Raw genomic sequence first — 23,071 nt, 5'->3', positions numbered from 1 at the left:
GACACGAACACCGGAAATGTTTCTTTTTGTGCCGGAAGTCTTACAGTAACTCCGCGATGGCAGCGACCTTTTGTCCAACGTGGTGTTTGTAGAATTTTATATTATTCACACACCTAAAATGCTCGTATATGTACCACACGGAATGACTGTTTGGTGTTTGTAGGGTCCATTTCAACGCTAACATCATGCTCTCCCTCATTAAAGCTGCTGCCGGCGGGCTGACCGGAATCTGTCAAACCAGCAGTCACCTACAAGGTAATACAAGCTAGCTAATGGTAACCTCATCATAACGTTAACCTCCAGGTAAAGGTGGAAACGGGGCATTTTGATTAGGTTACCGACATTCACTACTAGGTGGACGAGACTGCAGCTAAACTGTGTAAACCTTATTTTCCATGCTAACGTTACACAGTTAGCCCATAAAGAAAGGCAGTGTATGAAGACAGGATCCTGGCCAGGGTTATCAACTAGACGGGCAACCAGCCAGTAAACACAACAATTAAAAATAAAGAGTGAGTTCATTCGTATATCACAGTGCAGTAATGCACCGCTGTGCATTACTGTGTGTATGGTGTGGTTACTTTAAACCACACCATACACACAATTACACCAATCCATGGATGGGTGTAAGTAGGCTCGTAGAGAAGCAGTCACAAGACTACAGAGAGAAATCATGAGAGATGTTCTCTCTGGTGCCGATGTGGATCAGTGAGCTCACCACACACTAGTACAGTGACTATAAGGGCACGGTGTCTTCCAACACATTTTCACTTGTTTTGCAGTTTATGAGTGAGGTCCTGCCTTAAAACTGGGCAACTGGGCCACTCACACATGCATACTACAGGATTTGGTCAGCTGTGGAAACCTTGCTCTTGCACTAAGTTTTTGAGCTGATGGTAAGGAGATGAGGTTTGGGGCTCTGAGGTTATTGAATCAGCAGAGCTTTGGCAATTTTTCACTCGGCATGCGCCTTAGCACTTTGCAGTGCCGCTTTGGTCAACCGCTTCATGACAAACACGGTTCCCACAATTTTATTAGCGAAATTGTTGCAGCGGTGGCATCTTATTACAGCACTACCCTCAAAGTCAGTGAGCTCTTTAGGTGACTCAAAATGACCAAACTGACTTAAATTCACATATGATTGAGGTAGTGTATCAGCAGAATTCAGCTGAAGGGGTACAGTGAGCTTTTTGGACAGGACTTGGACCCCCAAGGTCCTTAACGCTGAGGCTGATTGAAGTGATTAGACATTTGGCTACTGAAGCACTTCTATGACAGAAATGCCATATTCATTTTATTCAACAGGATATGATAATTACATTATGCCAAACAAGAAACCTGCAGTTAACAATAAGCTGCACATGTACAAAGAGCAGCTGACTTCCTGTAAAAGCTGGACACACAGTAAATAGATTTTCCACACAGGACATGACAACATCAGTTTCAGATGAAGACAAGTTCACCGCAGACTTGCTTCAAGCATATTTTTCGTAAATATAACAGCCCACACAAGTAAGACTTGTCTTGTTTCTGAAAACCACAAAATTCCTCTTGCACAGTTGTCTCACGTGTGGTTTACTCCACAGGTCCTTTGCACAGCTACTTGAAAGTCCTCTCTGCAGGGCTGAAGACATATGAAATCCCTCCAGACTACAGTGGTAATTATTCATCTTCTTTTCACTTATTTGTGTCAGGCTGTTTAATTTTTATGGCTTTACACTGCTGGTCCAGAGTCATGCTTCATTCTCATTAAACAACCCCAACCATGACTTAAATCACAGCATGAAGCTTTCAAAAGTAACCCCAACCTTCAACCTGCGGGCCTTTATATGCTGACTTCTCCGCCTATTAAGAAAACATGAAATATCTTTATTGTTTCAAAAATCATGCAGAGGGATATACCAGATGTGCATGAGTCAGTAGTTATGATTCATGTGAATAGGGCTGTTTGATATAACGATTTATATATCGGATGACTATATAAAAACATCTATCGGTTCATTTTACGCTATAGTTTGTTTCATGGTGTCGCAAAATAAACTGTTTACGTCAATATTTTTTCATGGCTCTATTAATTTCTTAAAGTTCTCTCTTTCTCTTATATTTAATATAACCACACTACAGACGGACAAGCGCCTGTTTTTATGCATTGTCGTTAGCAACAACAATGGTAAAACCTTTCACAATAAAGCTCAAGATCCTGTTGAGACTTTTCAAAATAAACTGAATCATGTGAAAGAGTATGCAGAGTATTTACGGATGAGAAGCAAAAAAGAGCCGCCAGGTGTTAAAAAATAAACCTTAGACTCAAACGTTAGAACAGGCTTTTCCCCGCAGCACGCCGTGTAATAAATACTTTCTCAGTTATGCACAGGTTCAAAATTGAAAAGGTGAAACACGTTCATCTCACTGTAGATTTGGAAAGGTCACCAATCAGACTGCACTGCGATGTAAACATGAACAGTGGGAAGACATCTATAGTTTTCCTACAAACATTGCTGACGTAAATGTGCCTGTAGCAGGGCTGTACAAATCTTTAGGGTTTGGGTTTCTTCTAGATGTGTCATGGCAACACAATTCACACTTTGCATGCGTCAATTCACTCCTTTCTGTTGTGAAAAGGTCGCCTCTGATCCACAACACCCGTGGAGGAAATTGTGCTGGAGGTGCAGTTTTCACCATGAGTGTTGCGTGGACTATTAGTATAGCAGTTAGAGCTCCAATCCCAACCCTTCTCCACATAGCAACCTTTTTATTTGCATCCAGCACCCTCAGTTCTGGTGTTCAGTAGCAGGTAAATATGTAAATATGTGACATGTTCCTTCGTGCCTGTTTTTATCCTCTACAGATGTGGTGCTGCCAGACAAGCCCAAACTGAAGTTTTTGAACAAGGTGCCGAACTTAAAAAAGGCCAAGAAAGAGGCAAAGAAGCTGTGGGATATCCAGGGCCCAGCTAAATCTGCAAATACCTTCACCACGGGACAGTATGCTATTGTGGTGAGTGCATTTATCTTACTTTAGATATGGCTGACAGTAGTGTTGCATGTTTTACAGGATATGACTAAGTGCCTTGACATTTTGTTTGTTCTGTGCTGATCAAGATTTATAGTTAAAAATAAAAGGTGACTCAACCTGGTTCTTTTTTAATTTTACTCAAGATATTTTTTTTAAAGTACTTGCTGGAAAAACTTAACAGTACACCTGCAAGTTAAATGAGATGAAACGGCACCTGTCTGTCACACAGCGGTCACAACATGGTAACTTTAAGCCTTTTACACAGTTTAAATGAAGTGAGGTATTTGTCAGTTTGGCCCGGGTAGATGGTGAAAGTGAGTGATGGAAAACAAAGCCGCTTTTTGTGCCAGAATGTTTTGTGCCGATGTTGGCCTCTTTAAAATGGGTTTTTATGTGGATTGATTTCAGGGACTGCAGTTTTTGGCATTAAACTGACTTAAGAGTTGCTGCCTGGTTTAATCTGTGTGCTGCCATATATTTTTTTTAAATAGTTAAAAAATAGAGAATGACACTAAGTCACCTGTTTTCTCTGATCTGATATACAGGCCTTGGGAGGTGGGTACCTCCACTGGGGTCATATAGAGATGATGCGTCTTACGATCAATCGAAAGATGGACGCCCGGACCACGTTTGCAATGTGGCGCATCAACGCCCCTTACAAGCCCATCACGCGGAAAGGTCTGGGTCAGCGCATGGGTGGGGGCAAGGGAGCCATCGACCACTACGTGACACCGGTTCGTTACGGACGTTTGATCGTGGAGGTGGGAGGAAAGGTGGAGCTGGGCGAGGTCGAGCACATCTTGACTGAAGTGGCAAAGAAGCTTCCTTTTCCTGCGAAGGTGAGGTCACAGATAAGGCATGTGCTGGTGGGAGAAAAAGTCTGAACTGTTTTCAGATGATGCGATTTGATTAGAAGTGACCGCAGTTTTTACCCACTGGTTCTCTGTGGTAACAGTATTCTCATGTCTTTATTCCAGGTAATGAGCAAAGAGAGTCTAGCAGCCCTGCATAAGAAACAAGCTGACATGGAGCAGAACAACCAGAATCCCTGGAGCTTTAAGAAGATCGCACAGGGCAACATGCTGGGCATCAGGAGGGTGCTCAGCCCCTTCGACCTGCACAACCACGGACGCTTCACGGGCAAATTTCACTTTCCACAGAGGGTGTGACACACCTGAGGGACTGAAATTTAATAGTGTTGTAATGTGAAGAAGATTTTGGAATTCTGAAATGCTCCATCTTTCAGTTGAATGTCGGGATCTTCTGTCATCTTTTTGGGTTTTTGAGTGTTTTTCCAATTATGTTAGCAAATATATCATGTTCTTAAAGTGGTGTTTTTGTCTATTTTTTTTTGCTCATCACAGTTTATAAGGGTCTGTACTCCAAGAGTATTCGTCAAATGTTAGTGAAACTTGCAAACAATGATCACTTAATGGCTCTTCACCAAAGTTAGGTCACATGTGTCATTTTACTGGAAATAAAATGAGTCGTAATGGTTTGTGAGCTGGCAGGCTGCCGTGCCACTGGCATTTTGGTAATGCTATGGCTCATTTTCAGTTAGCTGTTTAACTCAGTTTTGTCTAATGGGGGAAATAAGATGTAAAGGTTAAACATTTACATGAAAATATAGATTTGAGTGTACAGATTACACCACATGGTGTGCATTGGTTGCTCCAATATTTACAGTCTTCTTAAAGTGATTGGCAACACTTTGAAGTGGGGAACATGAAATCTCTGACTTGTGGCTTCTCAGCTCAGTGGTTAGCATTGATCCCTCACAGCAAGAGTCCTTTGTTCCTGTCTCTGTGGAATTTGAAAATATTCTCCCTGCTTTTATGGGTTTCCTCCAGCTTCAGGAGCTCTGTTTCTTCCTGTCTTCAAAAACACACAATGTTCATGCTCCCCCTCCAACACTGTGCCCTTCAGACATTCACTTGCTCACTCATTAATTACTCATTAATAGTTATTATGGCGAAACCACCGTCAGGGCACTTGCTTACTATTAGTTCTGAGGCTGGAGACCGTGGCAGAGCTGAAAATCTTATTTTCACTGGGAGTGACAAGACTGGACAACATTAGCAATAAGGGAAAGCTCAGACTGAGAGAGGTAGGGTTGAGGAGGAGTGTATTTAGACAAACAGTGGGTGGCTGCCTTTTCCCCAAAATGGCGGATGTAGGGTTAATTTAGCCCCGGGTTGGCGTTCACAGGTAGCGATTTGGTCCAGGTTTTGCTCACATAGGGGTTTGTTTTAAATTTTTACGGAAGGTAATTAACCTTATCGATGTGCCAGTAAGTAACTAATTTAGTCAGACTTATTCCCGTCCCTTATTTCGGTCTTTGGACGACGGCAACATCGTTATTGTCTTGAACAGCTGCCTGACAAGCGACTTTCCGGGTTAAACCATCGATGCTTATGCGCATGCGAGCTGAGGAGTTTGAAAGCAGCAGCGCGAAAAAGCAGGACGTCAATAAGGCGAATTTTTAGATTTCAAATAATTATATTGTCTTTTAACTATTTATGATTTGTTTTATGCCTTTAATAATTAAGGCTTAATTGTATCTCAAAGAAAACTCGTGCTCGTTACTTAACATGCTTTTGGGAGTCAGACGTTGTCATGTTGTTTCAGCTACATTAGCTTAACGTTTTGGTTTATTTCGACGTTTTCACGAGCAAACATGAAACCCACACGAGGCTCTGACCGAGCCCCATCAAAAACACCCAACAGGAAAAACAAGGAAAAAGCAGAAACATCGAGTCGGGTGAGTAAGTACACTCCAGCTGTCGTCTTTGTTGTTATCTGTAGCAGCTCAGGCTGACTTGTTACCTCCAACCCTTCATTTACTTTAGGACCAAGCCAAGATCATCCATCCAAAACCATCACAGACGAAAGGTTAGGAACCTCTTATACCTCTCATTCTACAGCAAACTGTGAAGTTTGTATTTGTTTGTATTTTCTAATGCGGCTCTTGTCTTTAAAGCTGAAAGAGGATCATCTCCTAACCCTAAAAGAGCTAAAGTGCAGGACAACAGGGCGCTGATGTCCAGGTCCTCCATCACTGCTCTGGAGAACATAATGGACTTATCAGTACTGTGAGTCTCACATCAGAAGTAGAATGCTCTTATTTTTAACCATAACCTGACATATATTTCAAACTGAGGTTTTCCTGTTGACATTGTGCAATATTAGCAAGAAAATTTACCTTGTAAGGACACTTTGTTCCCCCCCTGTTCACAGAGCAGCTCTTGCTGTGAAGCGGACAGAGAAGAAGGAAAGCCAGGAGCATCTGAAAAAAATGAAAACCATGTAAGCATTAAGTCTGAAATTACAGTTAAAGTATGTATAAATAAACAACATAAGTAAGTAAAATTTTTATTTATATAGCACATTTCTAGATAAAAAGATCACAAAGTGCTTCACAAAGTATAAAACAAAAACAGACAAAAGTTAGCAAAATGCAACAAGATGTGTTTTTAGTTGTTTTTTTAAAAGTGACCACTGAGTCCGCAGATCTTAAGTTCTGAGGAAGAGAGTTCCACAGTCTGGCGGCCACAGTGGCAAAAGCTCTATCTCCCTTGGTTTTCAGCCTTGTGTGCTGAATAACAAGTAGGCTCTGATCACAAGACCTCAGGGACCTACTAGGGACATAGGGCTGTAAAAGTTCAATGATGTAGGCTGGTGCTTGTCCTTGAAGAGCTTTAAAGGTCAGAACCAATATCTTAAAATGGACTCTGAATTCAACGGGGAGCCAGTGCAGCTGTATAAGCAATGGTGTTACATGAGAGTACTTAGATGTTTTTGTCAGAAGCCTTGCTGCAGCATTTTGGACAATCTGCAGACGCTCCGGGAAGTTTTTGTTTAGACATGTAAACAGTGAATTACAGTAGTCCAATCGCGATGAAGTGAATGCATGAATAACAATCTCCAGTTCAGTATGAGATATTAAAGGGCCCAACTTAGAAATGTTTCTTAAATGATAGAAGCAGGACCGAACCAGAGATTTGACGTGAACATCCAGAGTAAGAGCAGAATCAAAGGTTATCCCTAAGTTCCTGATAGACGATTTCACAAATGTTGAAAGAGGACCAAGAGCATTCATTATGTTTAGTACGGTACATGTCTGTCACATACAAGGACTTCAGTCTTTCCTTCATTAAGTTAGAGGAAGTTGTCAGCCATCCAACTTTTGATGGATTCTTAGCACTCATTTAGAATCTGCAGCCTAGAAACATCTTCAGGTTTAAAAGAAATATATAACTGGATGTCATCTGCGTAGCAGTGGTAGCAAATGTCCTCAAAGGGGCTCAAAATATGCTGGAGAGGAAGTAGATATATTAAAAACAATAAGGGTCCCAGCACAGAACCTTGTGGCACACCATAGGACAGGGACGTGGAAGATGACCTGTACTTAGAGACCGCCACAGAAAAGTATCGTTCATAGAGAAAGAAGGAGAACCACTCTTAGGCAGACCCAGATACACCAACCCAGTATTTCAGCCTTTCATGCAAAATGTAATGTATCGTTTTGCATCAGAATGTCACTAGAAACTCTAAGAAGGGCTGTTTCAGTAGAATGAGCTCTACGAAAGACAGACTGAAATTTGTCAAAGATATTATGTTTGTCTAAAACCTAATAACCACAACCTTTTCTAATATCTTAGCAATTAATGGCAATTAACCATTATTCACTATCTGACCTACATGCAGTTGGATATCTTTTTACTTTAAATTTAAGTCACACATGAAATTAAGTTTGTGTAGGTTGGTTTTAGGAACATGCGGCACTTGAACGCGGCACTTGAACTTGAACGCCTGTCACATCACACGAACTTCACACGCCTTGTGTGATGTTTGCGTATGTTTGAACCCCATCAGTTAGCACATTAGAAGCCTTGCGGTGCTTTGTTAAGACCAGAAGAGTGGCTAAAGGTGTGGCATGGCTCACACCCTTTCATTACATCCCACATAATTACCTTGATGATGTTCAGATTGTGGCTTTGCTCCAGGCTTTGTTCCAGAAAGCAGGTCTCATGAAAAGTATGACTTCGTTAACCCTTAGGTTATAGGTTATAGACTAGATTGCTCCCTGAAACAAAAATTGGGTGTAACACTGTGACTCTGGATAGTAATTCAGGACTTATGGTACTGTGTTTGTGTCCGCAGGTATTTGCTTACACCCAGTTTATACCTTTGTGATAAATAAACAGTCATAACCGCAAACTCCTCTGATACCCTAAAACATATCCTGCACTGTAACCTGATGTGGATGTCCCTAGAAAAGTCACTACATGTCTCATCAACACAGCTCGATTCTACCTGTGCACTTCCATCTACTATTTTGCAGCATTCATGTTCTCAATATAAGAAACAATAATCATAGCTTCAATTCAGGGACTCAAAGAAGTTGTCACATACCTGTAAGGACAGTGAGGGAATGTATGAAGAAGTAGGAAAACTGTGAAGGACAAATATTTGCCTTTGAGAGAGGAAAACCCCCCCAGATGCAACCTATGTGGATGTGCCCCCCCTCCCCCCAAAAAACAAAAACAAAAACCAAAACCAAACAAACAAACAAAAAAAAACCCCAAAAAACAACTGCATGTAGGTCAGATAGTGAATAATGGTTAAAATCTGGGCTAAACAGGAAAAGGAGCGACACCAGTGTTCAGCAAGAATGAGAACAAGCACCACAAAACATTCAAACAAATAAACAAAAAGCACGACAAGCTTAGATGGTGACTTTAGTGCAGTTTAAGATAAGACAGCTATTAGGTTGTTAGCCTGTCCCCATGCACTGAAACAGTTGGCATATGTTACTGCAGCAATCACTATTTAATAAAACTGGTCTGCATATTTAGACACAAGGCAGTGATCACTGATGAATCAGTTGTTGTGTTGTAACCGATCGGCCTTTCTGGAACCAGAAACTCAGAGTTCATCAGCTCAGTGTTTGTTTCACACAAAGCAGGGCCCTGCTCTGTGTGGGTGTGCATCACAATGATAAGGACTGAGTGAAAGCGGATGAACCCTCATTAAATTATTCATTTATAATCCTCTGTTTTATTCTTTTATTAATTCAGACATCATCATTTGAGAATTTTTTTTAAACTGCAGTTTGTGTTGCCTTTTCCTGATGTGTTTTCCGACCCATTTTAGGTTCCTGGCTCAGTGTGCACAACTCAAAGTTCCAGTGCAGAAGCAAAAATATTTGGAGCACTCATCCAGGCATCACCAGGACGAGACTAAGAAGTCAGCGGTTGGAGAGAAGAATCTGAGCATCTTGAAGGTGAAAAACATAAAAAATGATTCGATTGCTTTGGAGGATTTGATTGGAAGCTAAACTTGTCTCTTGGTGGAAAATTTATGTGGCCATGAACTTGATACATCTGTGCAAAAACCTACTGATATAGAGAGGTTTTCACATTTCTGCAAGTTGATATTCTGTTTGTTCAGTAGGTATGAGAAAAATGATTTGCACTGCCTACCTTATGGTTAGACTGTGGTCTTTGACACCATTGAGATAAAGTCTGTTTCATTTTGTGTGCTGTGGTTTCTCTGCTCTGAAGTAACACCTACTCAGCTCTCTGTACGTGAGAGCAGACGAAGGATGGGGTTAAAAAACAAAACAAAACAGGAATTTAACTGCTCACAATAAAACTGACTGATACAATTAGATCAATATGTTTGTAAACTGGGACACATCGATTTTTTGTTTTTAATTTTTGCCACAGTACAACACCCCAGCGAATTTTAAATCAGCCAATCAAGTGCAGACTTTTAGCTTTAATTCATTGTTTTAACTGTTTATGAATTGTAGCCATTTTTATTTTTTCAGAAGCTCAAAAATAATATAATTTTTTTTATAAATATTTTATTTTTAGTAATATAATGATCTATTATTTACATGGACGAAAAACCTTTGCAGTCAATGAGGGTCTGAAGTGTAGAACTAATGGGCTGCACCAGATGTTGTGTTTCCTCCTTTAAGATGCTCTGCCAGTTTTTGTGTTCAGTAATTGAAAGCATGCTCTACTGTGTTCATTTATTTATTGAAGAATCTATTTTCTTTAGCTTGAGAAACTGTTGGGTTGTTTTTGCAGTATGCTTTGGTTTATTATCCATTAGGGCTGCAGCTGTCATTAATTTTAGCAATCTATTGATAATTCCACTGATTTAATCGAGTAATTGGATAAGAAATAATTTTGTCTAATGAGGAATAACAAATATTCAAAAGAGGAAAAACACAGGTCTTTCAAAATCAATGTTTATTTTTTTTAAAGATTAATGCAATTTAATTAACACAGTATTTTATACTATTTCACCTTCAATCTGATAATGTTACGAAACCTTAAAATTAATATGATCTAGTGCATCCCATGCCCCCTTTTGGACACGCCAATGTTTGCTGCAGGCATTGCTTCCATGTAAAATAAGACTGCTTGAATCAGCCTTCAGAAAGCTGTATGATTTAAATGTGTTATTAGGCTAAGTTAAGAGTTCATCTGCATATTTTAATACAACTTCTGGAGGCTTACTGATTTTCATCGTGTAAAAGAAACCCTGATGGATGGAGCAGCTACAAAGTTTGCTTTTCTTCAGGTCGGAGTTTATTAATCAGGTGCTTCGATCAACAAACCAACGTTGGAAACACGTTTTCTTTCACTCTACCTAAGCTTACTGTCTCAGTAATGGCTCTGCCTCTTTGCTCTTCACGGTGCGTGGGTTTTATGTTGTCAGACTTCCTATATCATTGTCAGATTTGATACATTTAACACATCAGAATGCTACAGAGCCACGTGTTAAAACGAAGCATCAAAGCAAAGAATTTGTGTTGAGGATTTCTTCTTTTTATAAGCGAATTACTCGATGAATCGTTGCAGGCCTGGTTTTCTATTTGCACTGTGAAGGTCTGTATGATTAGTTTTTCTGCAACTGGCTCAATCTGAGCAGAGAATATAGGCATGTAAAGTTAGACGACTATCTTCACTATAGGGATGTGTATATATGTGTGTGGTTGCACAAGTATGTATATAGACCTGTAAATTTGTATCTTTTGATTTGTTACTGGGGCTATAAAGATACATGTAACAAATGTATACACGATTAGTTACTAAATAGTGGAACGGGGGTGGGATTAAACAAGTTTATGCTTCTTTCTACTTTTTTTTTGAACATGTAAGTTATTTATAATAATTGTTTTAAATTTTCCTTTTGTTTTGCTTCTTTTTTCTCTTTTGTGGTTGTATACTATTTTAACATGTTCAAAATTAAAATACAATAGAATACACTAAAGAGTTTATCGTGCTGCTGCTAACAGCAGTCCTATTATCTTTAAGTACTAGTGACCCATAACACACAACACTCTCCACAAATTCATCAGACCATGAGCTGTTTTTCCTCTCTCTGCACCCATTTTTACTTACTTTTTTTTACGTTTTTAATTTGTTTTGGTACAAGTGCATCTTGGTGTTATCTGTTTAAAGATTTAGTCTGAGCTTTTCTTGTTCTTGTTCACCTTTCTGTAGACCAACAAGGTGCAAATTACTCATTAAGGTGTCTCTTGATTGTTGGTTTTGACGATTATATGCTTACCTCCTCCAGAGTGTTCTTGACTTGGTTCAATGATTTTAACCATTGAAATAATTCTGTCATCATGCCTGTCATTTGTACCTATTTTCTGTGGACATTTAGACCTCTTTGGTGGTCAGTGCATTCATTATTCTGTTTTAAAAAATTATTGTGATTTGGTGCCTTACAGTTAAAAGTGAGTTGAATTGAAATTTCGAGCCTATGAAAATGGGAAATATGACTAAAAATAATTCTTGAATTAAATATGAAAGTTTGGACTTTAATCATGTGTTAATTAATTTTTTTTTAAAATCCACAGTGGAGAAATTGTCTAAAAGTCTATGAACATAACTTCTGCCTTTTCACTGAGATGTGACAGGTCATAGAAAAAAAATAACATATCATGCTAAAAACAAAAAAACCCAGTCCTAAAACAAGAGAATGGTAACAGTGGTTTTACATGAGGTCTTCTTTTTGACTTTGCAGGAAGACTTGAGGGCTGTGGTTCGTGCACTGGAGAGGCTGGAGGAGGAAACAGAGTCTTTGCAGCACTCATGCAGTCAGCTGAGGGACCAGTTGGAGGAGGAAGAGGAGAAAGCTAAAGAGGTGCAAATGATTTCACACAAGCACACATACTTATTTGTCTTTATTGCAACATTCTCCAATCACTGCTGTCCTGATTTTAATTCAGGTGTGAATTTGACCTTTTTATTTTAGTGAAAATCTGCTACACCAGCTGTTATGAACATTTATATGATGCTATTAATATAAACACGCATTTATCTATGAAAGCATTACAGCATTGTCTGAGTTTTTCATGGCTGAATCATCCTCTTCACACTAAAGTTATCACCTACAGCCTCAAAACACTGAGGAGTCGCAGCAGATGTGAATGTTGTCATTTCGTGCCTCGTGCTATCTGATACAGAACATTTAACCATATTGGCCAGTGTCAATGCCTCAGGCTCATTGATATATTCTTGGAGTTGTTCCTGAGCAATTTTTGTGGTCCTGCTGTGAGAGTCAGCTGTCATGGCAAAGGGCACATCCATGTTGGGAATCTCATCTTCCACTACATCCCAGAGGTGCTGTATTAGAATGAGATCTGGGGACTGTTGGGGCCATCTGAGTACAGTGAACTCACTGATACATTTAAGAAATCAGTTTGATAGATTTGCGTTTTGCAACATCTTGCGTTCTTCTGCTGTAAGCAGCCATCAGAAGATGGTGGTCATAAAAGTATGGACATGCAACAATTCTCACACACGATGTCTCTGTAGCGTTTAAATGATGCTCAGTTGGTACTATGAAGTCCACAATGTGCCAAGAAAATATGCTTCACACCATTAGAACCTTACCAGCCTGAACCTGATGGTTCCATGCCTTCATGTTGTTTACTGACCCTGCCATTTGAATGCTGTAGCAGATATTGATTCATCTATCCAGGCAACTGGTGAGACTGTGAACTGTAGCCTTGGTTTCTTTTTCTTAGTTGGCCCCTGTTGTGGTCTTGGTTTGACGTGTTGTGTATTTAGATACATTCTTCTGCATATCCTGGTTGTAACCAGCGATTTAACCAGGCTGACTTTATTATTATTTTCAAGCAGTCTTAAAATAGCAATCAAGTTATTTAAAACACTCTGGCCATACTCCGTTGACCTCTGGCATCAACATGGCATTTTCACCCAGAGAACTGCTGCTTATTTTCTGTTTTTCAGACCATTCTCTATGAACCTTAGAGATGGTTGTGCGGGGGAAATCCCAGCCGATCAGCAGTTTCTGAAATACTCAGATCAGTCTGGCTACGTTTAAGTTTGTTTATGTTAACAAGCAGATGAACAGGTTTATCTGATAAACTGTTCATTACCACCTCTCGTGTGTTTTTCAAATTCTGAATCTTTTGTGTCGATTTATTTCTTTGATCTGAATTTTCCCTTTTTGAACGTTACTCTCTTCTTTCTTTCTTTTTGCCTTTTTTTTTGCAATAGACTATGGAGGATCTGCTACAGGTTTTATTATATGCTATATAACTATGTTTTAATGTGACATACATTACAGTAAATGGGTCATTTAATGATAGTAGATGTCACAGTTGAAGTGACCAGAAAATCGTGGTGTGAACTGCAGTTTCGACACCATCATGGGGCCGTTAGACAGGTTCGTCTAGACGTTTGTTACAGAATCACCATAACAGTGAATTTTTCGTGATGTTTGGCTGAAATGTGACTATTTTGTGGCTGTTGTGAAATCTGACATAACCTATTCTGGAGAAATATCAAGTATTGCCTGGAATGCTACACCAGAGCCATATCGAATCACAGACTCGAAGGTTTTTAATGATTTACTTCAAACTCACACAGCACCCCTTTTCTGGTCTTCACAGATTTTACGAATAAGTGAACAAGCTGTTCTCAAACTTCCCTGTCTTCCTTCTCAGAAAGGTGAAACATTGGAGGTGAGTGTTGTTATTTTAAGAGCTAGGCACAGCCAACATTTTCACACTATCTGAAATGTGCTTCATTTAACCAAATTGCACAATATTACTTATCACTAAAGGTGAAGTTCATTTTGTTCCTTTCTTCTTTTTTTTTTTTTTTTATGAATAGCATTTCTAAATAGCTTAGTAGGCACTTCCTCTACCATGTAACAGGAAAGCCTGTACATGTTCTCTGTGGTGCAACTTCTGTGAAAAAACATGAAATTCATGTTACGAAATGCAGAGAGAGAGAGAGAGAATGTGACTTTTAGGTTCTGTGTTATCTTGGTTATCTACTCAGCTACAGAATAAACCCTTGTTTTTGTTCTAGCTGTTTTCACGAGTCATATCACTCATACGTTTTACCTGGAATTAGTTGAAAAATCAACCACATGTCACAGGTCACGCTGAGTGTAGGTCATCTGAAGTCACTTCAACCTGCAAGTTTCATACCTGAAAATTACACCTGTGCCACTTTTTGGCACCATAGGACTGTAACAGTTATCTTTTCTCTGGTTCTAAGCCTTAAAAACTGTACTTGTATCTGCGGTAATGTGTGTATACCCACTGCTGATTGATCTGCTGCCTCTCTTCCCTAGGAGAAGACCAGATCATTTAAAAAAAAAAATCAATTTAAATCGCCACTTTCTGTTTTCCTCAGGCTCTGCTGAGAAAGTTTATACCAGACAGCGATTCTGCAGCCACAGCTCGGAAACTGGGCCAAATTCTGCAGAAATCGAAGCCAACCAAGGATGACCAGGTGCTGCTTGCGCAGGCACGTGAACATGCCGATCGGCTCTTCCACCCCGGCTGCGTATCGAATAGTAGCGCACTGAGTTTTGAAGAAACGTAGCATTAAAGAAGAGGTTTAGAGATTTGCTGCTCAGTATTTATTGGGTTTGATACTTCTTACTTCCATATTTGTGGTTGTCTTTGTGGAATATTTCTGCTTACCATGCTTCGCTGGTATTGAGTTTGCATCATATTCCTGTTTTCAGCTACTTTTTTCTTTGTTTTTTATTAATTATGTGTTCTGTTATGTGGATGTTTTTTGTCTTTTGGTGGACATAAAAGCCTGATATCCAACTTCTGTGGCAAGTTTAGGCTAAACAACTGAAAATTAAATAAAGTCACAACTGAACAGTGAATTAATTAAAATCCTGCTGCCTAAACTTTTTTTTACAGTGGAAGATCTGGTGTGCGCTGAATAAAAACAAGTCCAAATCTTGCTGCTGCTTGCTGCTTGATGTTTTGCAAGCCTCGTGAGACATTCAGCTAACTAAAGCTACTGGAATGCGTTTAATCTGGAAAACTTTTGGTTTTAACAAATTTGGAGAATCTGCTCTGTGCTGGAAACAATAGCATTCTTGAAAGGATTATGCAAGGTATGGGTTGTTTTTTCTTTTTAAGAACTCCGTGTAATAAAACTTACCCTGCAGCCAGGAAGTTAGCATCGAAATGATGTTGTTTTTTTTTCATTGCTGTGCATGTTGCATAAACCAGTGAACAAGATGATTCATGAATTCATTTTCCCCTAGAATAACAACCCTGCCATCAGCATGTTCAGACAGAGGCAGCTTCTTGTTAGGAGCTGGCAGCAACAGCCAAACCCGAATCTCCTTTTCATGAGCCAAATATGCTCTTTTTGGCAAATCATAGGAGTAATTTCTGTTTGTTTGTTTTGTTTTGTAAATGAAACTTTTCCATTCCCGTTCTCAAAATTTTTAATAGCCAATTAAAATAATAAAAAAAAAAGTATGTGTACATTCAAAACAAATCAATAACAGTCCAGATCCTTGAAATACACGGTCCAGATAGGATCACATCTCTGCAAAACTGTCAAACTAAAGCAAAAATCATCATTTTATTTACAAGATTATGTGTGGTTTTCACTCATAAAGAGGACACTGCGGTACAGTCACTTGTAATAACTCAAACACTTCCACTTCTGTATTTACACAACTCACATTTTAAAGGGGGATGAATAATTTCCACAAAAGGAGAAATGCACACGTTAAAAGAAATGCTGAAGAAATGTCATTGTCAGAGTTAACATGCTAAATTATTACATTATTGGCCTCCCTGTTACATCTGCGAGTTTTTCAGTGACTTCCTTCGTATGGACTCTGAGGAGTCATCATTGAAAAGTCGGTCAATGGTGGAGACCAGAGAAGCTTTGATGGCACGGCCTAAGCCTCTGGCAGCAAACACGTAAAGCACGGGGTTCAGGGCGCTCTTGATATACACCAGGTACAGAGATATGTATTTACCATAGCCTGCTGACTGATACAGAGAGTGAGATTTGGCCAAAGCCTGTATAAATCGACAAACAAAATAGGGGACCCAGCAGGTGAGGAAGAGGAGCATTGTGAAAAAGAGCACATGGTACATCCTTATCATCTTGCGTGCCATTGAAGGAGTGGAGGAGGTGGGTGTTGGAGGTGAAGCTCTCCTAATAGTGAGCAGAACAGCCAGGTTACTTCCCAGGAACACCAGCACGGGCAACATGAAACCTGCTAAAGTTTCGATTACGAACAAAGTCTTATTATGCCCTTCACTCTCAAAGCAAAGGTGTTTCCCAGATTTCTCCTGCAGGACGGCGAAGTAGAGGTAGGGGCTAGACAAGATGGTAGCCATCAGCCATATGAGACCACAGGCCAAAGGGACGGCCCAAGCTGGCCTTCGCAGTCGAGCCCACACCGGCCTCAGCAGGCACAAGCATCGTTCCAGAGCCACAGCGCAGAGGAGGAAAGCAGAGGCGTACAATCCCAGGACCCGCAGGAACATGATGATGCGGCAGAAGGTGTCCCCAAATGGCCAGCTGCAGTTGTGAATGAGAAAGCCCAACATGAGAGGGGTCCGCAGGATCAGCACCAGATCGGCCAGGGCAAGGTTCAGGACATAGACACGGAAACTGCTGGCAGCGCGTGTCTCCTCATTACTGCCTCTACGCACCACATGACGATGACTCCGAAATCCGAGCGCCCAAACCACGAGCCCATTCAGAGGCGCGCCCACCTTGAGGTACCAAGACAACCAGGTTGCAGTTAGGCTCGGGGAAACAGCAACTTGACATTTTGCAGGAATTCATTTATTTGCTTGTTGTGAAGACTGAACCTACTGTTCATTCTGTGAAACCGATATGAAGATGGAGCTGGTCTTATTTAATGAGCTCTGGTGGCTTTTTCAGCCTTTGCATGACAATCGTCATTTACATTGAGCAGGCTCCCTGCCTGTTGTAGCTGCAATACATGGAGCATTTACTCCACATGTATATATGTAAGTGGAACTGATACTGAATGTGAATTTTACATCGGAAACGATTCATGAACTGAAAGTAAAAAAAAAAAGGAGAAGATTTCTCACCAAGAAGATAAGCAGCGTAACTACGATCTGGGTTCCTCTTGAAGCCTCTTCCTGCCAGGTGCTGCTGTTGGAGCTAGATAGGTTTTCCACCTGTGTCCCATTCATGCCAGCCATCGGGCCGATACGAAACTGGGCTGTAATGCAGCACGTTAGTTAAATACAGAAAGTACTGCGGCTGTTTGTCAATAAACAATTTCATCACTGATGGAGAAGGAAAATATGCAACTGTTGCACTGAAAGACAGATTTCACATATGCTGGTTGCCTAAAATGTTGACAAGCTGATGTCCACACCACACAGCAAGGTGACGCCACAAACTTCCTTCTGTACGTTTGCTCAGCTTTGCATTGTTTCTTAAAGTTACGTTCCTTACTTAAAAATAGCGAATGCACATTACTGCAACAAAGTGAGTGCAGCGCTCGAGTCTGAATCACCTGGGTGGGTGTTTTTAAAAAAATCATCTATCACTTAGGTGACATTTTCTGATCGGATGAATAATCATAACCACTGCACGTAACCACTGTACTCTAACTTTGACAATTTTGTGGGTTTTAGTGCAAATGTCAGCTTTTTCCTCAAGAGGCAGTTTGACTTTATGTGCTGCTTTTTGTTTCCATGGTGTGAATAATAAAAACATGAAAGCACAGCATGCACGTCAGGTGCAACAGCAGCGATTAACGAGAAAGGAATCTGCTACACGTACATTCAGGCAACCCCGGGGTCTGCTATTCTGCTGCTGCATGCAAACATTCAGTAGCAGTGAACTTATCTCCCTGGTATGGATTCATTTTTTCAAAGCAAAAGTGAATTTCTGCTTTCACAAATCACAAAAAAAAAAAATCATTTTTCCATGTTAAGCATTAAAAGCAATGAGCAGCATTTGTGCTGCAACTGACCCCAATTTTAGTTTGCTGCCCGTACTAACCAGATCAGTACTAACCTGCACCAGAGTTATCAGTAGCTGTGAATCAGTGGAGATTAAAAGCTTTGAAGTTGGTTGTTTTAAAAAAAATAAAATTAAAATCTAAAAGCAGGATTCAAATTAAAATCTAATTCAAAGACTTCTTTACTCACCTCCTTTACTTGAGTTGTGGGTGGAAGAAGTGGAGTAGCATATCAATAAAAAGGGAGTGCCTATCTGCCTAACTCTCTCTCTTTCCTGTCTGTGATTGCAACACACAGACACACACTCCTTCCTATAACCATATTTACAACATCTTAGAGTCAATCATCATTTTCTTCTGATAGTGAAAAGCCATTTCAAGTGTTTCCCTCCGGCTTTATCAGCTGCTTTACATGAGTAGTTGTTAACCTCAGAGGCATAAAAGGTAAAAAATGAATAAGATCAAACTGCCACGTCTCTCTTTTTTTTAAAAAAAAAATAAAAATTGCCACAAAGTTGTTTTTTTGTTTTTTTTTTTTCCATGAAACTTGATTTCTAACATTTTGGTGGGCACTTTGTTTTTCATAGCTGGCAGTGAGAGGAAACGTACCCCAGCTGCTCTTGAGCTGCTGGTGCCGCGTTCAGATATTCATCAATCTAGATTTCGATTTGCTTTACTTCCTTTTCTATTATGTCTGCCACATTATTTTGCATTTCTTTGTGTGGAGTGGATGATAAGATCATTTTTAAACACCCGAAAAAATAGTTTTGGACTTGATCGAAGCTTTCAGTCTACATCAAAACAACAACAAACGCTAATTTTAACAAAACACAACAAATGAATGTTGTTGAGCCAAAAGGATCTGTCGTTATAAATGAGGAGAGCACAATCAAACTGAAAATGCTATTGAAAAAATAATTTTAGCTAATTCGTATTATTTTCAGCTGTGTTTGTGTCAAGGGTCAGCTGCTTTAAACTTATCAGGGACTCTGGTTTAATACTTTGGCCGGCTGGTTGATGAAGGTGCTCCTCACAGCAAAACACTCACGTGATAATTGAAAATGATTTATCTAACACAGCTTTCTGCTTTCACGAGACGCTCCAGATCATGCCTGTGCGTGCCATTTGACGTTTGTTTGCAGTGGCCGGGTCTAAAGCTTCCCTGAGGTAGGCTCAGTGTGTGAAAAGTGAAGTAGGCACACATTAAAACTGCAGTCCTGCTAATTAGCCTGCAGGAATGTCAAACAGGAATGTCAAATTCATTTTACATCGTGGGCCACATACAGCACATATAGTTGTTTCATGTAAAGTGGGCGGGAGTGGTGGTAACTTTTTATGATAGTTCATTGCACAGACTGATCTGTAATTATGAAAAAAGTTATTGTTAATTAACTACGGAGTCACTGATAGTAGAAAAACAGGAACTTCACTGAAATTTAATTTTTTTTATCTCTTAGTTAATCACTTTGGTGTAATTTAAGTACGGCTGAGCATGAGCAGTTTTTGTCAATAGAAAAAGATGTTAATGAACAACTTATAAAATTTCAGTTAAAAGTTCAAAATCTATGCATGTCTTCACATTTTATAAAGTCAGTGGGCCAAAATCAAGTCTTTGATGGGCCGGTTCTGGACCCTGGGCCTTATGTTAGACACCCCTGGTACAGAAGTCTTATGGGAAAGTGCATGGCTCTTTAAACAGCTACTTTAAAATGGTATTTTATTCGCAGGAGTTCGCCACAGAGGATAGCTCTGCATGTTTTTGATTTATTTATTATTTTTTATTACACTGGATGCTCTTCCTGACACAGTCCCTGAGGGATCTGTGGCTCACTTGGTTATAAAACCTCTATAAAGACTTTCCTGATGAGTTTATGGTCTCGCTTAGTTTGAAGTCTCTTTAAGTTTAACGTGAGGTTAATTTTACAAATTTTGCTCTCGTTTAGACTAAAATCAAAGGTACAGCAGGACATGCTTTAGTATGTGGCTACTTTCTAACTGATTAGTTGCCGCTGTGTGAGTGTGCAGTGTCCTCTGTTTCTAAGTTGCTCATGACATCTAGTTTTAAAATGCCAAGAAATTTGTAATGCCAGATTCTCAGTTTGAGGCTTGAAACTGAGACCAGCTATGATGTACTGTTTGGTGACTGTGGCACTGAGAACAATGAAGTGAGTATATCAGAGGGACAGCTCAGGCTGACGTTTGGATGCGTGCAGAGGAGAGAGTGTGGGACAATATTTTCCAGACAGGAGAAAAAGAGGAAGACCGCCGAGAAGGTTCATGGTTGTAGTGAAGGAGGACATTCAGACGGTTGGTGTTACAGAGGAGCATATTAGGGATAGGGTGATTGAAGGAAGATCATCCACTGTGGTGACCCCTAAAGAAGAGGAAGAATGCTAAAAATTGGGTCCAGTGTTTGACTTTATTATATAAGTTTTCAAATTACAACCTTCCAGATATCAAATCTCAATCTGGACAAGCAGGGTCCCAAAGTCTAAACAACTTCAGACTTGCATATTCTCCTCACCATGACTGGGCGCTTCATTTACTTTCATAATACTATGTCTCCTGTTTATCTCCTACATGCACCCTCCTGTAGCTGCCAGACATCTCAAACTCAGATTCAGCAGTTATCGTGGTCTTTTTGCAGTCATCCATTCTGAAATGTGGATGTGTCTGAGCCTATGCCAAGCATGTGGCCATGTGTCCTCTCCTGAAAAGTATTTAGAAGCTAAATATGGGCACTCCCATTTTTATAACAGTTGAACAATGGGTAAAAAGTGACGCACTGCAGACTACTTGAACAACTTAATGAGTCATCTGATTGAAATGTCAATGGAAGGGTGTAACTCAAGAACACCTGGCCACATGTGCAGAGGTGTTAGGATGGTCAGCGACACCAGCACGCTCACATTTCACTGCAGAATCTTTAATGATTATTTTGCTGTATTGAAGCTTCTCAGGCTCTTTTGAATGGACCCAAATGAGCACACAAAACCAGTGTTGTGATCTCAGCCTGAAGCCCAGCAATTGAATCAGAACTTTTTTTTAAGACAATTTCCTAAAACACCAGGGCACTGCAGAGGTTTATAGTTTTTGAAAAATAGTTTTTTTGTAGATCATATAAAGTGTCTGTGCAGTAAACAAGCTGCCTGGTTCCTGTCTAGTTACTTGCAAAAGTACGCCACCAGATGGCAGTGCTGCTTATTCAAGGATCCAAGGGATTCAAGGAGCTTTATTGTCATTTGCATCACATGTTTACATGAGGTGGACCGAAATTATGTATACACGGTCCCAGAGCAAAAAGAAACAGAATAACGAAGAAACAGAATTTTAAAAAGTTTTTTTTAAAAACAAAACAGAATAACAGAATAATACAATAAACTGAGCGCACAACCTGAGTACCAGTATGGAGTATGGATACAGAATGTAGGTATAAATATAGGTATAAATGCTTTAGCAGCAAAAGGGCATGATGACCAGCATTGATAAAGTGAGGGTGTCAGTAAGTGTCAGTAGTGATTAAGGTGCTACAATAACAGTTCTTGTCCATTATGCATTGAGAAGTCTCACAGCTTCTGGAAGCTGTTTCTCAGTCTGGTGGTTTTGCATTTAATTATCCTCAGCCTCCTGCCTGAGGGGAGCGGGACAAAGAGTGTGTGTGCTGGGTGAGTGGGGTCCTTCATGATACAGGTGGCCCTCTTCCTGGATCTGGAGGTGTATTTGTCGGTTACGGTTGGGAGGCTGCCTCCGACAACTCTCTGTGCAGCCTTCACCACCCTCTGTAGCGCTTTCCTCTCTGCCACAGTGAAGTTTCCGTGCCACACGTTGATGCCAGAGCACAGAACACTCTCCACCGCACATCTGTAAAAGGAGATGAGGACTGAGCTCTCCCGCACGCCTCAACCGCCTCAGGAAGTAGAGCCTCTGGTGAGCCTTCCTGATCAGGCTGGAAGTTTTGTTTTTCCAGGTGAGGTTGCTATCTAGGTACATACCCAGGTACTTGTAGCTGGGTACTACTTCGACTGCAGATCCTCTGTCGTGCAGGGGTGTGTGTGTGTGTGTCTGCCCCTCCTGAAGTCCACAATCATCTCCTTCGTCTTCTCATTTAAACAGATTTGTTTTATTTGGTAAATAACAAAGAAGTTTTGCCCTCTGTGTTTTTTAGGAGTGTTTTCCTTGACACCGGAGTCTACAGTAGTCTACTGTAGACTCCGGTGTCAAGGAATCTACTGTCCGTAGATGTCAGTAGATGTGTTTCTCCAGAGATCCTGGACTGTTTGTACTGTTGCATTTGACATATATGACACATATTTATGAAACAGCCTTCCCATATGTCCAACTACTTTGTACTAAAGGCTGTACACTGGCTTGTTGCCCCATGTGTCACTTTCATTCAGAATTTATTCCAGATATACTAAAAGCAAGAATGCAGCTACATTAAGTTTTTATGTTTCAGTGCCACCTTCTGGTCAATTAATTGGGAATTAAAAAAAACAAAAAAACAAAAAAACAAGAACAAAACAAAACACCAATGAAGAAAGTCTGAGAAAGTCTCAAATTTAGCAGAAAAGCACAATAATTTTTCAGTATATATTTTGACTTGTTTAAAATTAGAGCTCTATCAGTGTGTGGGGGAAACATTTAGATGTGTATTTATTTGGTCAGTATCAGTTTGAAGTGTTTTATTGCTGGGTTTATTTATTTAGATCATTACAGAAAGTAAAGCTGAAATTGTTTGAATGCTGTGTTACGTTCTTAGTCT

General features: G+C 40.1%; 3 protein-coding genes across 4 annotated transcripts; 2 read left to right on the top strand and 1 right to left on the bottom strand.

Moving 5' to 3' along the window:
- Window positions 1–17: 17 nt before the first annotated feature.
- mrpl16 (mitochondrial ribosomal protein L16) lies at window positions 18–4,343 on the top strand. Its single transcript, XM_040011555.1, has 5 exons — window positions 18–255; window positions 1,587–1,658; window positions 2,849–2,997; window positions 3,561–3,854; window positions 3,993–4,343. Exons 1-5 carry the CDS (start codon window positions 186–188, stop codon window positions 4,182–4,184), a joined length of 777 nt encoding a protein of 258 aa, XP_039867489.1. The 5' UTR covers window positions 18–185; the 3' UTR covers window positions 4,185–4,343.
- Window positions 4,344–4,466: 123 nt separating this feature from the next.
- Window positions 4,467–15,497, top strand: LOC120721312 (centromere protein Q). Its single transcript, XM_040011554.1, has 8 exons — window positions 4,467–5,776; window positions 5,865–5,907; window positions 5,996–6,107; window positions 6,253–6,321; window positions 9,172–9,301; window positions 12,070–12,189; window positions 13,967–14,038; window positions 14,721–15,497. The coding sequence occupies exons 1-8, from the start codon at window positions 5,693–5,695 to the stop codon at window positions 14,910–14,912; spliced, it is 822 nt and encodes a 273-aa protein (XP_039867488.1). The 5' UTR covers window positions 4,467–5,692; the 3' UTR covers window positions 14,913–15,497.
- A 268-nt stretch (window positions 15,498–15,765) lies between these two features.
- On the bottom strand, window positions 15,766–18,625 carry LOC120721311 (C5a anaphylatoxin chemotactic receptor 1). Of its 2 annotated transcripts, none has more exons than XM_040011552.1 (3): window positions 18,500–18,625; window positions 17,426–17,559; window positions 15,766–17,077 (listed from the first exon to the last, which is right to left on the bottom strand). In XM_040011552.1, exons 2-3 carry the CDS (start codon window positions 17,537–17,539, stop codon window positions 16,145–16,147), a joined length of 1,047 nt encoding a protein of 348 aa, XP_039867486.1. In that variant the 5' UTR covers window positions 17,540–17,559; window positions 18,500–18,625; the 3' UTR covers window positions 15,766–16,144. The 2 variants fall into 2 exon arrangements, with proteins under 2 accessions (XP_039867486.1, XP_039867487.1); XM_040011553.1 differs by lacking the exon at window positions 18,500–18,625 and adding an exon at window positions 18,366–18,467.
- Window positions 18,626–23,071: the final 4,446 nt, after the last annotated feature.

This window comes from Simochromis diagramma, unplaced genomic scaffold, assembly GCF_900408965.1.
Source record: "Simochromis diagramma unplaced genomic scaffold, fSimDia1.1 OVJJ01000603.1, whole genome shotgun sequence".
Lineage (NCBI taxonomy): Eukaryota > Metazoa > Chordata > Actinopteri > Cichliformes > Cichlidae > Simochromis > Simochromis diagramma.
The sequence above is the reverse complement of the archived record's forward strand: the minus strand, read 5'-3'. Positions and strand labels throughout refer to the sequence as shown.

Excerpts from the sequence above, each read along its gene's own strand:
- LOC120721311 (XM_040011552.1), bottom strand. The coding sequence starts at position 17,539 with ATGGCTGGCATGAATGGGACACAGGTGGAAAACCTATCTAGCTCCAAC. Across the intron at positions 17,078-17,425 it reads TTACGCTGCTTATCTTCTTG|GTGGGCGCGCCTCTGAATGG; the intron begins GTGAGAAATCTT and ends TGGTACCTCAAG.
- LOC120721312 (XM_040011554.1), top strand. The coding sequence starts at position 5,693 with ATGAAACCCACACGAGGCTCTGACCGAGCCCCATCAAAAACACCCAAC. Across the intron at positions 5,777-5,864 it reads AAGCAGAAACATCGAGTCGG|GACCAAGCCAAGATCATCCA; the intron begins GTGAGTAAGTAC and ends CATTTACTTTAG. Across the intron at positions 6,108-6,252 it reads ATAATGGACTTATCAGTACT|AGCAGCTCTTGCTGTGAAGC; the intron begins GTGAGTCTCACA and ends CCCTGTTCACAG.
- mrpl16 (XM_040011555.1), top strand. The coding sequence starts at position 186 with ATGCTCTCCCTCATTAAAGCTGCTGCCGGCGGGCTGACCGGAATCTGT. Across the intron at positions 1,659-2,848 it reads AATCCCTCCAGACTACAGTG|ATGTGGTGCTGCCAGACAAG; the intron begins GTAATTATTCAT and ends TATCCTCTACAG. Across the intron at positions 2,998-3,560 it reads CGGGACAGTATGCTATTGTG|GCCTTGGGAGGTGGGTACCT; the intron begins GTGAGTGCATTT and ends TCTGATATACAG.